At 44.9% G+C, this 16,933-nt stretch overlaps 1 protein-coding gene across 1 annotated transcript in view; it reads left to right on the top strand.

Annotated features, from left to right (window-relative positions):
* Nucleotides 1-44: 44 nt before the first annotated feature.
* The window catches only part of PSTPIP1 (proline-serine-threonine phosphatase interacting protein 1), a 56,513-nt gene continuing 39,624 nt past the window's right edge, over nucleotides 45-16,933 (top strand). The window contains exons 1-2 of the mRNA XM_036389467.2: nucleotides 45-140; nucleotides 6,265-6,499. Coding sequence (XP_036245360.1) covers nucleotides 6,467-6,499 — 33 coding nt within the window. The 5' untranslated portion in view covers nucleotides 45-140; nucleotides 6,265-6,466. The remainder of the gene's footprint in view (nucleotides 141-6,264; nucleotides 6,500-16,933) is intronic.

Raw genomic sequence — 16,933 nt, 5'->3', positions numbered from 1 at the left:
TTTCTCACCTTGGGTCACCCATGGCAGCTCCTGGAGATGTGAGCAATGTGCATAATGTCCAGTGGCAGCATTCCTGGCTTTATTAACCAGAGATGTGTCATCTTATCTGGCTGCTAAAGAAGATTAAAAAAAAAAGCAAGGTGTGCATTTAGCATTTCTGGACAAGTTTGCAAAAGCAGTTGTGTTTATTTTTTGATTTGCAGTATATGGAATGCTAAAGCATCAAGGCATTACATAGATAATATTTCTAGTAATAACCTCTAAAAGTTAACCTCAGCTGAAAGCTCCAGAGGTGAGTGCTGTCCCATTTTGTGATTATTTGAAATAAAGGTTAATGAAGGGTTAATGACACTACAGTTCAGTGTAGGAAAGTCCAGATATTCCCTTCTGTCTCCTGGAGAGAAATGAGCTGAGTATTCCAGACAAAGACAAAGCCTCACAGAACAGCTTGTGTGGAGTGTGTTAGGGTTTTTTAGTTCCTTTATAAATAACTCTGGTAATGCTCTCACAGTGTTGTCCTTGACTAATGTTTTCCTTCCTCCAGCTCTATTGAGTAAAAGCAGCTAGTTCTGCCTTGTTTTTTTCCCAGGATACCACCTCTTAATTATGCTCAGAACAAATGGAATTCCTTTTGGGGTAAGTGCTGATGTGTCAGTAGAAGGTTAGAAATTTTGATTCAAAGCAAAACCACATACACTATATTTTTTGATATCATAGTAATAGAAATTCAAAACACTTTTTCAGTTTTAGTGGTTGGATGTTTTTCTACCCATATTTTTTAATGTCAGTTCCTTGGGAATATGAGTACAGCTCCTGCCATAGTGGTGGTGAGATCTGATTTTTAAAAAAATGATGTCTAATAAATCCAGTGCCCAGGAATATTAAAACAAACAAAAAATATATTTTGGTGATGTTTCTAAATGAGCACATATGCTGAGTATTGGCTAAAATATGCGAAGGAAGCTAAAGTTCAGCCTCCCATGATGCTAAACAAGTCACTGCTGCTGAAGAAGGGGCATTTGGTCCAGAGGCAGACCTGCTGCAGATGATGTTTGGGACACAGGTCCTTTTGAGACATAGAAACCTCCTCAGCAGCACCAGCATTGCCTGCTTGGCTAATGAATGTGCAGTACTTGCACATGAGTAGTGATTTGCTTTGAATTAAGGCATGGACAAAGCCAGTGTATTGATAAAGCATTCAAAAGGTGTCAGAGATATTAAAAACATCTTTCAGAAGGTACCTGAATTTATACCAAGAAGAGGGGGATAAAAACCCAAATAATTTCATTTTCTCATTCACAAAGTGCTTCTACTTTTCTCCCAAGAGCAGCCCAGTCCTGTTTGTGCTATTCAAGGCCCCAGTGACATTGCACTTCTCCAGTTCCCTTCTTCCTTTGTTTGCCTTCAGGGTTAATGATAGTTTAAACCCATAGGGAGCACAAAGAGACCCCACATTTCTATGATACAAACATTGTATATTATATACAAAGTATCACAATTTAATTCTAGAGGAAATCCATTCATGTTCTTTATGATTATGGCAGAGGCTGATGATCTTTTTCTTGGGTAAAACAGCAGAACAGGGTCCACCTTTCAGTGATGGCCTCTGTTAGAAACTGCTGTGAAATGTTAGATAAGAGGTAAGAACAGAGCCTGTGCAATCAATCTTTCTATCAGTTATGGATTTTTACTGAAGCAGAAGGCCAGCAGGACTGCCTTGCACTGTGAGACTGCTTTTGGAAGGCTGTTCCAGCAGTTCCCTCTAACAGGAGCAGAGGGAGTTGAGTTTCAGGGCTGAGCAGAGCCTGGGGTGGGGTCTGGGCCGTGCTGGAGCCTCCAGCCACAGCCACCATGGCCCAGAGCAGCTGGAACAAACCAAGGCAGGTGTTCAGAGGCTGCAGTTTCAGTTTCCATGGGAACACAGACTGGCTGCTCACAGAAGGCAAGGTGATTTCAACATTTTTAATGGGTATGATTTGGGATAATTTGCAAGCCCCTGACCTTGCCTCCATGGAAATTCAGAGATCCATTCGTATGGAATGAGAATGGATCAGTGGCTGAATTGTGTCTATTTTAGCCAAGGCTCTCCTCTGGCAGTAGTTCCCTTGCTGCTGCTGTCCCCAGGCTGTGGGGCTCAGATGGACACTGGGGGCTGGGCTGTTGGAGTTTGGACATGTTTGGGAGCTGTATCTCATATGTAAGGTTCTGGAGGCTGGGAAAGACTGCACCAGTGCCTTCCAGTCTCCATTGGCATTTCCCAAACCACCATTCCAAGGGACCACAATACACCTGAGGACTTCTGACAATCCCAACCATCTCAGGGATTATCTGAGTATTCAGCATTTCTTTGTCTTCTGCCTTAATGCTTTCTACATGGACTCCCTCATCCTCTTGCTATGTAGAATAAAAGGTTTACTTTCTACTTGATCAGCCTCCCCAAAATCAGAAACATTTCCTCTGAAGAATCACTTGCTTGGCATCCTGGATGTGCACAAAAATGTTTGTAGATGCTATTTTCATATTTTTCCTACTTTCAAATCCAAACCTGCCACCCAAATCCCTGATAAAAAGCTTTGCTTAAAGTAGTATATAGTTAAAAATTAAATGAAACTTCCATTCTAAAGAATGAGAAAATTTGAGGGGTTTTAAAACAATATTTTTAAAGAATTAATGTTTTTATCCTCACTTTTTACTACAGAATGGACTCAAATGGTACATTCTGCTGCCAAAAAATTTAATTACTGGGGGGAAAACCCCTCAGGAATTGTGGTTTTGGCGCTATCAAATAGAACACCTCTGAGAGCAGGGGTGGAAGGAGATGCAGTGGCTGTCAGGAAAGAGTTCCACTTAAGGCTCCTTGTTGGCACTGCTGGATTTCCGAGTGAGCCTGTCAGGTCAGGCTGAGACCCCTTTAATGCTGGAGCCAGGAACATCACAAAGCTCCCCAAGGTTGAGGCACAGCAGCCGGCTTGGCTGGAGCACCGTTCTCCAGTATGGCGCTGGTGGTCTGCGCGCTTAATCCTGATTGGCTGATCCTATCACCAGCCAGCCAGCCAGCCAATCACTGCTCGTGTCCTCAGCGGCCTGGGACCCTCCCTGGCAGCCCACGGCACTCTGGGTACATCATGACCGTCATTAGCCGTGTTTCAGTTTGTGAAAAACGCCAATCACTTCTTTTTAAAATTTTAAAAGTTTAACAGTAATAAAATGGTTATAAAAATAGCAATATAATTGGAGTAATAATAATTTGGACAATTTGGATTAGGACAATATGAGACAATAGAAACAAAGAGTTATGGACGTCTGGGTACCTTTTTCTGGGCAACATAAGCCTGAAAAAGGACACACGTTAACAGAGGATTAACCCTTAAAACAATAACCTGTTGCATATTCATACACCTCATACATGATGCATAAATTCCATTCAAACACAGAATTCTGTCAGGGCAGTGTCAGCTTCTTCCTCTGAACCCTCACAGCGTCTCAGGGCTGAGCAAGGCAGGAAGAAGTTAATTTCTTCTGATAATGGAGCAATAAATTCTCTTTCTCTGAAAGATTCAGGTGTCCTGTGGCTGCTATCTTACTGCAAGTCCTTTCTTTTAAAAAAAGTATCTTACCTAGCATAGTTTCTATTTTAACATTATGTTATAACCTAAAACTATATTTAACACACTACTTAAAAAAATTAATACAGCATAACTTTCTAACATAACCCATATAATATTCATTTTAATATTTGCAAAAAGCCAATCATAAAATAGGTATTTTTCACAAGTTATAACATCGGGATCATGTGTAACTGAGGCCTTCAGGCCAGCTGTTAGCCACCACAGCCTTGATGGCCTGTTCCTGTTTGTAGCAGAGGGGATACAGAATCCTGTCCCCCTTGTAAAGCCCTGCAAAGCCACCCCTGCACGGTGCAGCGCCCATGGACATAGCCCAGCGCCACCAGGGCCTGGGCCAGGGACCCAAATCAACCCAAATGTGCTTCATCACAGCCAGGGCTGGGACTCACACCAGCTGCTCTGACAACTCATCAAAGCACCCGGCCTGGAGACCTGCTCTGGGCTGGTCTGAGGAGCTCACCCACTGCAGGATTCACATTCTCTGAACCTGAGAGAAGCAGAGAACAGAATGATCAAAACAATTCTTATCTCATTGGCTGTTCCTGTGTTGTGCCAGAGTAGAATGCACTATGGAGATTGTTTACCCACAGTGATGGTGGTTTGGTTCCTTGGCCTATCAGTGCCAAGTGTGTGTGTGTGTCAGGACTGTCGGCTGACAGTCACGAGATTCTGTGCAGTTGAGTGCTTGGCAGATTCAGTTTAGACGTAATCTAATATAGTGTAATATAGTATAGAATAATATAGTATAATAAAGTAATTATTTAGCCTTCTGATAAGATGGAGTCCTCCTCATCATTCCTCCCGGACGTCAGACAAAAATATCAGCTATAAGCCACAGCACAGTGAGCTGCCCATGCTGATGGTGTTGGAAAGAGAGAGAGAGAGCTGGGAGCTGCTGGGAGGTGACTGTGCTGCACCAGAGCTCTTGGGTGGGATGGATGGAGGCTCAGCCCAGTGTGAGGTTCAGTCAAATAATTGGCTTTGTGGCTGGAGGCCAAACTAAAAATAACAGGAAAGAAGTGTAACATTTTAGAGGGCTAAAACACACTCAGTTTATTTTTATGAACCCCAACAGCAGCAAAGATGGTTTCAAAACACAGCTGTAACTTGGAAATAGTAACAGGAAGCATTTGGGTTTGGAAGGACTGAGATAAAACTCTCTAAAAAGATCCTTTTCTTTTTCGATACAGATCAAGTATGACTAGTGCCCATGCCCTCAAAATACATTTTTTCAAGGAACTTTCCCTTCTGGAAGAAAGCTTCACTCCTTTCTCCTCAACACTGTCTGCAAGTGAATCCTCACATTTCTCCTCCCACTCTTATGCAATCATGATTTCTTCCTGCTACACCTCTGACCCTCCAGACTCGCATCTGCCCTCCCCTGCTTGCACTTCACAAAGTCCCTGCACATTCCCTGTCTTCTTCAGACCATCAGGAAGGGACATTGTAAATTCTTTTAAACAGCAGCTACAGACTGCCCATGGAATGAGATGGGGTGACTGCAGCCCCCAGCTGCTGCAGAGCTCTCTGAGCAGAGCCCCGAGTCCTGCTGGAGCCCAGGGAAGTTGCAAGAGTTCCCCACTCGGAAATTATCTGCCCAGGGCTGCTGCTGGGGGCAGCAGGGAGCAGCAGCACCCAGAGCAGTGTCAGTCAGTCAGCTGGAAATCAGTAAGTCCTGATGTGTTCTTGGTGGGGACAGACAGCTTTCACATAGGCAACCACCACAGGACTATTTTTCTTTTCCTACACCCCAAAAATGCAAGTGAGTATTTAAGAATGCTTAAAACGTCCTAAGGAGGTGAACAGAGGCAACCTCACCTGGAGGACAGGTGCTTTGGAAAGGGTTTCAGGGAAGCTTTAGAAGTGTTACCCTGTGCTCAGGTATTTGCAGCTGTGTTATAAGAACTGGAGGAGCTGATTTGAGGAGCTGCCTGAAATACCTGGTGTCAGCAGTGTGCTGAGTGTGGTCTGGGTGCTGCTCCTTCACTGGTCTGTGAGGCTTTGCTCAGGTCCTGGTGCTAACAAACTCTTAGCTCTCTTCTTTTTCAAGACTTTGGATTTTACTTCTAAATTCCACATATCTTGCATATTCATATGAACATTTAGTGAGGGCATGCAAATCAGGACTGTTCTCTACATCGACATCCAGGTATCGAAATGTGTGCAGACACCTGCACAATTCTCAGGGTTCTTAATTTAACCTGAGTCCTGAAAAGCCTTTCCAGCTGCAAAATGCAGCTTTGAGCTAAGCTTCCCATGTGCAGAGGCTAGCCCCAGAAGGTGCTGCAGAAATGGGGCACCTATGTTTCTTTTGCTTCTTTTTCTTTGCAAGACCACAGCATTAGAGAATAGCTTGTCTCTTTGTATTGTGCTGGTTTCTTTTGCACTGTAATTGTCCTCTCTCTTCCTGCAGCTGATCAAATCATTTTACTGAACTTAGTGCCTTTTTTTCCCCTCTATTTTTTTCCTGCCCGCTCACACACACCCATGGCAAGGAGCAGCCTGACACCATTTGACATCTCCTTGCTTCCTCATTTCAATATTAACTGTTTACCAGAAGAGAAACAGGTTTGGGGTGCGGGTGCTGAGCCTGTCTCTGTGTATGAGCAACAGCTCTTTTGCCCTCTGTCCCTCACAGCCACAGGTCATTTCTCTGAGCTGCCTGGAACAGCCCCATGCTATTGGCACCAGCCTGACCTCAGGAGGGACGGGTCTGTGGATGTGCTGCACTCTCTGCTTGGGCTGGGGTGCAGTGACAAGGCTCAGAGCTGTGCCTGCTGCCACTCTCACCCCACAACAGACTTGCTGAAGGATTCCTACCCCTCCACACAGCAATAATAATGACCCAGCTGCAGTTTAAAGATGCTTTTTGGGTAAGTGAGCATTTACTATGTGTTTCCTGTATTCAATGTATCTGTATTTTAATATTTTTTAAATACAACTTGGTTCTATATATAGTTTAAACTAATTTAATGCTGTTCTCTGTTCTCAATTTAATTTAGTAAAAATCCAGATTTGTCTCCAAGCAAAAACATAGTGTTTAGTAGTGTGTTTGATCCTGGGTAGAAGGATGCAGTGTAGAGACTATATCGAGTCCCCATAAAACCACTGACATTCCCAGCTCCTGTGCTAGGGCCAGAAGCCTCTTTTGAAAGGGACATGGATTTGTCTGTGTCACAGTGAGAACCTGCTTGCAGTGAGTGTCCTCAGCTCTACAAGTGGCTCCCAGGTGAGCTATTGCTAATTATAAGCTGAATTCCCTCCTGTTTGCTGAAGAGCAGAGCCAGCAGCTGTGAGCAAAATGCTCCTGCTCAGCTCCCTCCAGGCTCCCACCCTGCTGCCAGGAGCATTCCCAGGCATGCAGAGCCCAGGAGCTGCGAGGCAGCACAGGTCAGAAAGGACCAGCAGTGACACTCCATAGCTAGCAAACCCTCACAGCTGACCTTAAACCAGCAAATACTGAAACGAGGAGATCTGCTCCATACCTGTTATTTGACTTTTGTTTGAGAATCCCTTTGGTCTCCTGTTTTTAAGCTCTTTCCCTGCAGTTACAAGGTAAAAGCACCTTAGTAATTTCTCTGTGATAATCTGAGTTTCTCTTGCAATTGGAGAATGAAAGTTCAAAATCAAAATTCTATCATATGAAAGTTGAGTAAACAGGATGTTATGTGGTTGCCTCTTTTCTGGGCAATCAGTTATTTAGCATCAAGGACTGACTTAAAGAAAGACATGAAGCTGTATGAATTCTTTCTGCTTGTGCTTGCTTTCTCTCCACCCACGCTTCAGGGTAAACCCTCTCTTGGTAGAAAACAGAAGGGCAGAGGCAAAAACACATTTCAGTGAAACACCATCCTCTGGGCACTTCCAGGAAGCCCTCCCCACCCCCTTTGCAGGACTAGATTTGAACAGTTAAAAAGAATAAAAATACAATGAGGAAATACGAAAGTCGCTGTTGATGTTGGGACTAACTGTGCATGACCACAGCTATGTGAGATTCTCCTCATTTCTGCACCCTCTGACTGCACAGTGCAGTGCACAGGGTGGGACACAGCTGGGGGCCAGGGCTGCCCTGGGAGCTCCAGCCCTTGCATTGCTGAGCTTCCTAGGAAAACAAACCAGCTGACTTTTAGGGCTGGGACATTTGGGGTAGTTACTTTTCAACGCCTTGGTCTTCAGGGAGAATCAATCAAGCTATGGCAGTAGTGTGAGGGTGATTAATGCCAGCTGACAATCTGGCCAGGCTGGTTCTTCATGGCTCTTCTTCCCTAAACTTCTGCCCTGTGCTTAGTCACATTACCATGACTCAAATCCTTGCTTAGCTTTGAAGCTAACACCTTATTTAAAGAACACCTTATTTAAAGGAAAGCATCTTTGGATTTCATATTTTTTGGCTGGAAATGTACTGCCCAGATTGATTAGGAGGGCAAAAATGTATCAGGTTGCAGGATAGAAGCTATAGCTATAGAGTAAGCCTTTAAAAGTGAAAACTTACAGGATGTTGCACAACACAGCACAAGTGTGCAGCATGCCCCCCAGATCACAAGATCAGCAAATATTTTTGCATTCATAAGGTTCTGTTGTGAGAGGAAAATGTATTCATGTGGTTTGCTTCAGCGAGCAATTATGTCCTGTATTTGGTCTGTACACTGAGCAGAAACTTTCTGATGGACACCCAGAAGGTGTTTGCCCCTAGTGGGTGCCTCAGCACAGAGCCCTGACCTCTGACTGCTGCACCCCTCCCTGTGCCTCACCCTGAACAGCTGCTCCCTGCTCCACCATCAGGAAACTTTTGGATAAGCAGGGGTTTCCTCAGGACCTGCCTCAATGTAAACTATGGAAAGAAACCCTTAAAGCAGGAGATCTCTCCCAACAAGCAGAGAATCCCTCCCCAAAGTTCTCCCTGTTCATAGAACAGGCTGTGCTGTCTTCCAGGGAAAAGCAACTTGCTCCTCATAACAGGTTTAAATTTTATCCTCTCTTTTCCATATAAATGTAGCAGTGATAGTACTATACTAAAACTTCCACACTTAGTTCACTTTCATTTTCTTTGTAGCATAGCCTGAGCAAAAAACCCATGGATTTTTAAATTACAGTTTTTATTTCTATATACTCCACACTCTCTGTAATGGTTTAAGGGACAGTTGCTCAAAGTCTGCACTAAAATGTGCTTCCTAGCAGAAGTTTTCTATCCTCTGAAAATATTTTTTGGAAAATGTTAGTGAGATGGAAATTCAGATGGGGTTTGACAGCCAGTGCAGGGAAGTTGCTGATGGATTAATATTCTGCTGGGCTGCTGTACAAGCCTGGCAGATGTTACCTGTCTTCTCCAGCATCACAGGAGACAGGCAGGGAAATTCCTGTGCTAAAGGAGAGTGTGTGTGTGGCACCAGCATGTTCCATGTTAATGGGGTTATGTTAACAGGCAGAGCAACAGTAATTTTGTTTGTTACAAAAACCACTATCCAAGAAAATCTTTCCCCCTCACTCACAGAGTGTCTTTCTGAGTCTCATTCTTTGTTCTCGCACTCATTGTTGCTTTTCCTTTGCAATTTCTGTCATTGCCTTCTCCTTCTATTTAGTCTCCCTCCATCCTGCTGCTCAAAACTGCAGCTGCAGCCCCTGAAACGCACCTATTTCTGGCCAAGAGATAGGAAGGTACTGGTACCACTTCCTGGCTTTGCCATACCCACCTGGGAACAGGGAATGAGGAAAACTTCCAGAGGAGCTGGTTGGTTTTGGGGCAGGCTCCAAAGTGCCCAGAGTTGAGTGGGAGCAGATCTGTTCCTTCACACAGCTTTGAATCCAACTCAAGCAGCCAAGTCAATTCTGAAAATGTGTCATGGGCTCCTAAGGTACTTAGGATTTAAAAATAAGTGCTCGAAGTGTGAAATGCTTGCTCCTTCTCAGCTGTGGAACGAGCTTGGGGCTTGTGAATTCTCACAGCTCACATATAAAAGTGTGGGGGAGATGCAGGCCAGGAAACATGAAGCAGGCCTTGAACATGAGCAGGGGGGATTTGCTCCCTGCCCTGCTGTGGGCTGGTCCTTTCATATCCCTGCCTGTGGAGCTGTGGTCAGACACTGCTGCTGTGGGAGCCATGGGAGTGCTCCAGGAGCAGGGACTTTACAAAGATCTTTAATGTCTCTGGCTTTGGCTTCAGGCCATGTTCAGCCTCAGGTTCAGTGTGAAGCTGACTTTGTAGATGAGCCTCTCAACTTCTACTTCAGCTTTTTCACACAATGGTCTGTTATATATGCCAAAAAAGATGTAATTAGCTTCACAAATAACTTAGCTTCTGATGAGACTCTTAACTGTGGAACAAGAGCTCTGTGGTGATAAAAGTCACAGTAAAGCTATTTCCTAAACTTATTAGGCAACATGCTGAAGAAATACAGCATCAATTGTTTTACTCAATATAGGAAGTGTTTTTATATAGCAGGAGCTACCCTGCTTTCCTGTAGAGGCTGAGCTTTGCAGGGCCCATTGTTTTGCAGCAGGTATGTGAGGAGGAAGTGATACTGGGCAGGTTTGTTGGGAGGAACTGGAGCTGGGAAGGCTCCTGCTGGCTGAGGCTGAGCTTGGACAGGCAGGGATGAGGCTGGCAAACCTTCCAGCCTGGCATCCCAGCTTTGCAAGAGGGTCCCACTGAGTTTGATTTGAATGGCATGGCACCAGTTGCATCTGGCCCTACTGACACAAGGCAGGTTAAGATAAATCATCTCCCTGCACAGCAGCACACAGGTGGGATCTGCTGTCAGCCTGTCCTGCACTCCCTGAGCTCCAGAGGTGGGGCCATGGCCCTGCACTCCCTGAGCTCCAGAGGTGGGGCCATGGCCCTGCACTCCCTGAGCTCCAGAGGTGGGGCCATGGCCACAGTGCTGGTCACATCCAGGCCAAGGCATTGCTGCAGGATGTGTGGAAAGGGGGAATAAAGGGGGAACCAGCTTGGAAAAGTTGGACTGGTTGCCAGCTGATGTCTGTGTTTGTTGTGAGGTCGACTTCATCTCCACAGAAGAGGCTGCTCTACTCTTTTTTTTACATGTAATTTCTTCCTCCATTTCCCCAGCTGCTCAGAGACATTGGCTCCCTGAGGCAATGAGAAGCACCCGTGGAGGGGGAGCAATCACAACAGTCATTGAAACCAGAGGAAATTACAAGTAGAAAACCTGAGCAGTCATTGTGGCTATGGAAACACTGGTGTTTCACAAGTCACTTCTGAGCAGAGCACAACAGCTAAAATGAAGCTCAAATGAACTAACACTAGATGAATGGATTTACAGAGAGTTCATTTTGGGTCAGTGACTGAGATAATTAGACAGTTAAATACACTTTATTATAATTTTCTGATGACCATGTTGCAACTGAGAGGTTTGAATATTAAAATTGGTTGATTGATGAATTAAGTCACTGTGACAACTTTGTTAATATTTTTACACAGCTGTATCTGGTTTGTTTTGATCCATCCTGCTCTGCAGAAGTTGGTTGGTTTTACTTGGGCTCAGGGAAGGGGAGGATTCTTATTTCTGCCAATTTTAAGTATGCCATGAGTCTGTATTTTAAATATGGAATAGATGAGTCATGGACTCTGCCCACATGTACACAGCTACATCTAACCACCACCACTTACAGAGTGTTTGTCACACCTAGCTTGAAATGGAGCCTCACTCAGAGATCAGAGGGTGTCCTCTGGCTTGTTAGAGCAGCCCACTGAGGTGCATTTTGTGAGGCAGAGTCACAGAGTGGCTGAGGCTGAGAGGGGCCTCTGACATCTCCAGCCTCACCTCACCCAGCACAGGCCCAGTCACTGCAGTAGGAGCTCAGAGCATCTCCACAGGTGGAGCCTCCACAGCCTCTCTGGGCAAACTGATACTGTGTCTCACCACCTCCTGTTGTCTTATATATCAAGAGTTCTATTATTTTTGTCTTATATAGCAAGAGTTCTATTATCATTATAGTGCAAGAATTCCATATCACCAGAGTTTCTTACCTCCTCAATGTCTCCCGCAGGGAGCTCCTCTAAGCACTGACTGTTCCTGGTCCTTGCAGCAGCCATCTGACTCCAGAGCCCCCCAATCCACCCTTTTATACCACTGTTCTTATTGGCTACAGGTGTGGCCTGTTAACATCAGGCCTGCTCCTAATCTTTAGTAATTGGTCCAGCTGCAACTCCTTGGGGGATAAGATTATATTGTATACTACCTTCATTTGCCCATACTGTATCCCCCTACAACCTCTCAGCAAAAACCTTCCTGTGCTAAACAGGACTTCTTGAATTTCCACAGGTGCTTGTTCCCTCTTGCCCTGTCGCTGGGTGTCCCTGCGCTGGCTCCATCTCCCCTGCTCCCTCCCACAGGAATTTAAACACACTGAGCCCCTTTCTGCAGGCTGAGCAGTGCCAGCCCTCAGCCTCTCCTCCCACCCAGAGCTTCTCCAGGGTGAATCTCAGAGTGTCCCTAGGAATCTCATTTCAACAGATTTTTTCCTGGCAGGGCTGGGTGATTCACAGCCTGTCCCTTTCGTCCCTCTGGGCTGACTCTCCTGACGCTCCTGCAGAGCTGCCTCTCTTTCTTCAGTCACTGGCTGCAGACACTGAACTTGGGCTGCTTCCTAGGCACAGGGGAACACTTGGAATTTCAATCCAGTAACACTCATTGCATACTTGTATGGAAGGCAAGTTAGGCTGCTTGATTATATTTCAGCTCCTTTAGCTCAAGAAGACCTTTATCTGATTTCATTTTCCTGCCTTGCCACAGCAAGGTAGATTCCAGTGGGCATTTGGCACAGAAAACACTGGTTTCATCTCCAGTTTAATCTAGGTTTTGTAATAAAACTTTCCTCAGCAGCCAGAGTTCAATAATGTACAAAGCTTGCTGTGTTGTTCAGTAAGAGTTTGGGGATTTGGGGCTGAGATGAGGTGAGGGCTAGGGGAACAGCTCTGCATGGAGATCACTCAACCTTGCTCAAGGTGTCAAGGTGAAGAAAAAAGCCCACATTGAAAATACACATCTGGATCCCAATAGCTTTTCAGTTCCCCAGAGAATTATTCCCTCACTGTACACAGAGTTTAGTAATTCTTTAAAGTGGTAGAAAAATGTCACTGAACAAGACTGAGGAATTGAAAAGTTCCATAGTTCCTCATGCAACTTTTTCTTTGCTTGAAATGAAAGGCAACAGTCTTGGGAATTAAGTGAAAATGTACCAGCTCAGGCTAGCTTAGAGATACCAATTCCTGTGGTTTCATTCAGAGCAAATGAATAAATAAACACAAGATTTTTCCCTTTAATGTAAGAGCTTTTCAAATCCAGAAGCTATTTTGTGCTGCTCTCGATTTGTCCAGGCCTAATGTATTCCTAACATGAAAGAAAAATAAAAAATAAAAGGTGGGGACAAAGACAAAAAGGAAAGTAGGTGGTCAGCAGCTCTGAGTCTCATCACTCGATGCTCCTTGCAGTGGGTGCTGTAATTACTGAAGGGTTATGAACAAACCAGGACTGACAAACAGCCCTGGGGCTGCTGCTCAGTGGGATGGAAATCCCCAGGAACACCAGGAGAAGGAAAGGAGGGCCCTGCCATTGAGAGAGCCTGGATGAACATTTGGTTAGGACATGGGTTTCTGACAGTCTTTTTTTGTGGGAAAACACAGCTTTACTGGAAGTAGGGGTGCTGGTTTGGAAGATGAAGCTGGGCTTTGATGAAAAAGTTCTCACCTGGTAAAGGCTTTCTCTGGAGATGGAGTGTTGCTATAGGACATGAAATAACACAAGCTCACACCACTGCTCTCAAGGTGAAGAAAAAAGGGAAGTTTACTTTCTGACTCCAACATTTATAGTTTTCCAAGAGTGACAGTGGATTGGAGGGTGACAGTGCCACCTCTCCAATGACACTGGACAAACCAACAGTCCATCAACTTCCTCCTCCTCCATAAAGGAATGCAAAACAATGAGTTATTTACAGAAAGTGTGTGAGAAAGTTTGTTACAAGAATGTCAACATCAGAAGGCTTAGAAAATCTTAAAAAACCAGGGTGACAATGGAGAATGAAGGTGCATTTGCTAAGCAGAGAGGAGGAGGAGGAGGAGAAGAAGAGGCTCCTAAAGCCCTCTGGTTCTGGGAGCTCTGCAGGGGAAGGCACACTCTGGAACAGGAACTGGAGCTTTCCCTGCCCACAGCCGCTGCCTGCAGCCTGGAGTCCTCCTGCCACCAGGTTCAGCCCCACATAAAACAGCTGGAGAAAGATACTGAAATGCAGTTCCCCTTCCCTGTACAGGCAGCACGTGGGGGATGGTGTGGAGCTGTGGCAGGGGTGTCTCAATCAGACTCTAATGGAGTGTAAGAATGTTGCATCATGTTGAATAAGCGGATATGTTGAAAATTATCATTTAGGTGGCGAAGATCTCTTGTGAAATGGAATTGGTAACATGTAGATATTGAAATAATCTTTACTAAGAAGTGAAGTAAATCTTGAATTCATTCCCCTTCTACAGCAAGAGCCTGGGAATATTTCCTGAAGTTTTACCCTTCCCCATGTGCCAGGGGACACCAGTAACAAAGGGAGCATAGGTTCAGCAGTGACTTTATGAAGTGCCTTTTTCAGAACTGACAGGAAACAATTCTAAGCCTTTTAAGACAAGGAGGGGAAGACACATAGTTTTTTTAATAAATTAGTGTACTACCTAAGCAGGTCTGGTTCCAGTGGCTCTGTAAGACCTGGTGGACAGTTATCTCTGTGCTTGAGCAGGTCAGGGCTGTTTCAGTTTCACTCACTGTGGTCTGGGTTTGAGCTCACAGTGCTTGTAGAAGGAGAGGAGCCCTCTTATAACAGAGAAGGAAACTGGAAGTGGACGAACCAAAGAGGAATAGAAACAAAAGTAATCTCTGACCATTATTTTGAACAAAACAGAAGTATCCTCTACTTGTAAGATTCTATTTCTCCTCATTTTTCTTCCAGTTTCTCTTGTGTAGCTAATGTTACTTAGTAGGAAACTGAAGGAACATCTGATCTCACCATTGACAGGTTTATCTGTCATGTTTCAGAAGGACAACAGTGCTGTGCCTTCTGAAAGACAGGTGCAAATTCTCACTCTGGCCTCTCTGTTGGCTCCCAAGGAGAAGCCACTTTAATTATGGATTTAGCTGTTGTCTGAAGTCATATGGAGAAAATACAAAGGGATGCTGCCACCTCAGACTTGTGTCATGTAGCCACATCAAGCTCCCATTAAAAACTGCTGAGGGATTCTGCTGCCTCCTGTCCCATTTCTTATTATCCCCCTCACGGAGGTGTTCCAGAAGTTTATTCTATATGGATTTCCTGAATGGATTCCTAGGTTTTTGTCATGGTTTTTCTTGTGATATATATCTGTCTGCTGGCTCCTTCTGCTAGCACAGGAGCACTGGGGCTCTGAACTGCACTCAGAACAATGTTTAATCAAATTATTAAGAAGACAACTTAAAACAGAGGTAATAAGCACAAGCAGAGTCCTTTTAGTAGACTGGAATTGGGACTTTCCAAGGCTGCTCCCTGTGTGCCATGAGTCTGCCAGCCAGCAAACCACCTGCAAAAGTGAGGCAGGCATCACTTTGGATCTGTGCAAATCAGGGGGCATTAAAACATGAAGAGAGCCAAACAATATGCTGTGACTGTAAGAATGCCTAATACGTAACACATGAGCAGTCCAGAATGCCAGTGAGGAGGGTGAGTAGAATATTTGCAAGCAGCCCCAACAAAGGAGGGAATGATGAGGAGGACTCCATTGATATCAGAAGGCTAATTAATTACATTATTATACTATAGTATTCTACTCTACATTACACTATGTTACATTACATCTAAACTGAATGCTAACTGAATCTAAACTGCCAAGCACTCAACTCTGCACACACTGCACAGAATCTCATGAGCAACAGTCCCAATAAACACACACACACACACACACACACACACACATGCTTGGCCCAGGTAGGCCAAGGAAACAAAACCCCATCACCTTGGGTAAACAATCTCCACATTGCATTCTACTGTGGCACAAACACAGGCACAGCAAATGATAAGAATTGTTTTTCCTTTCTCTGAGGTTCAGAGAATGTGAAACCCAGAAATATTCTTGGGAAGAATTGAGCCTTGGTTTTGTCTGTGAAGAGAAATGTGGCCACAGGCGAGGGCTCAAGAAGCTGAGGAGCAAATTCCTATGTCAGCAGAACTCGAAATCAACCATTTCCTTCTCAGAGAAAACCCACAGGGTCAAGAGCAAAAGACCACTGAGGAGTTACTGTTCTGCTCAGTGTCATTTGCACTGCTCCTGTACAGTTTATGGATCTCAATTTCAGTTTTACCTCTGACCATCCTGGCTGCTGCAGGTTTGAAGCCTGGTGAGAATCTTGCTACAGGGGCAGTGGGGGAGGCAGTCCAGCAGCCCAGCAATTGGAATGCTGCAGAGGCAGTGGTTTCCCCTTTAATTTTTGAAGGTCCCATTCAAGGTTCACCTCTCTGCTATTTTCTGACAATAAATACCATTTGCTGCCCATGAAAGGTACTGCATGTCAGATTTAGGTAACAGACTGCAGCAAAACTGCAAACTAAGCTCCTGTGGAAAATGCCCAAGTCAACTCGTGGAATTATCACCAAAATGTCCCTACCTACATCCTGAGCAAACATTTATGTTTCTGATACACAAAGAGTGAATTTACAAGAAATGACAGAAATCTTGTACAGCCAGCTTCAACCCACCTACTCTTTCTTGCTTTTTCTGCTTATGTGGGGAAAAAACATCAATACTTTAAAAAAATAGATTTTTTAAGCTCGTATAAATTCTGCAGTCAGTCTTGGAAAGCACAAGCACCCATCACATTGCCATCCATTCCAACTGATTTCAGCCAGTAGGAAGAAGGAACTCTTACACAGTACAGCATGAGCAAAGGCTTTTAAACCCACTAAGCAGTTGATTATGACATGACCATGTGTGAAAAAGGCCTCACATCACACCTAGCACTGGTCAGGGGAGGAGGTTTTGGTCAGAGGTTTCCGATGTGGCACCGCTCTGTTCTGGGCATGGTGACCTGAGTGTGCTCGGCTCAGAGTGGGGATGCTGAGCTGCCTTTTCAGCTGCTGGCACTTGCCCAGGGCCAGGCAGAGGAGGGCCAGGCTGAAAAGCTGGGGTTGGTTTTGCAAAGGGCCCTTTGAGTGCCCCTGTGGTGCAGCAGAGCTGGGAGGCAGCCCTGGAACAGGAACAGGAACAGGAAGAAGCAGCAGCACAGCAGCTCTTATCACAGCAGGGCACCCCGAGATAAGAGCTGCACTTGGGATTTCAGCAC

The sequence above is a fragment of the Molothrus ater genome, chromosome 13, assembly GCF_012460135.2.
Source record: "Molothrus ater isolate BHLD 08-10-18 breed brown headed cowbird chromosome 13, BPBGC_Mater_1.1, whole genome shotgun sequence".
Classification (NCBI taxonomy): Eukaryota; Metazoa; Chordata; class Aves; order Passeriformes; family Icteridae; genus Molothrus; species Molothrus ater.
The sequence above is the reverse complement of the archived record's forward strand: the minus strand, read 5'-3'. Positions and strand labels throughout refer to the sequence as shown.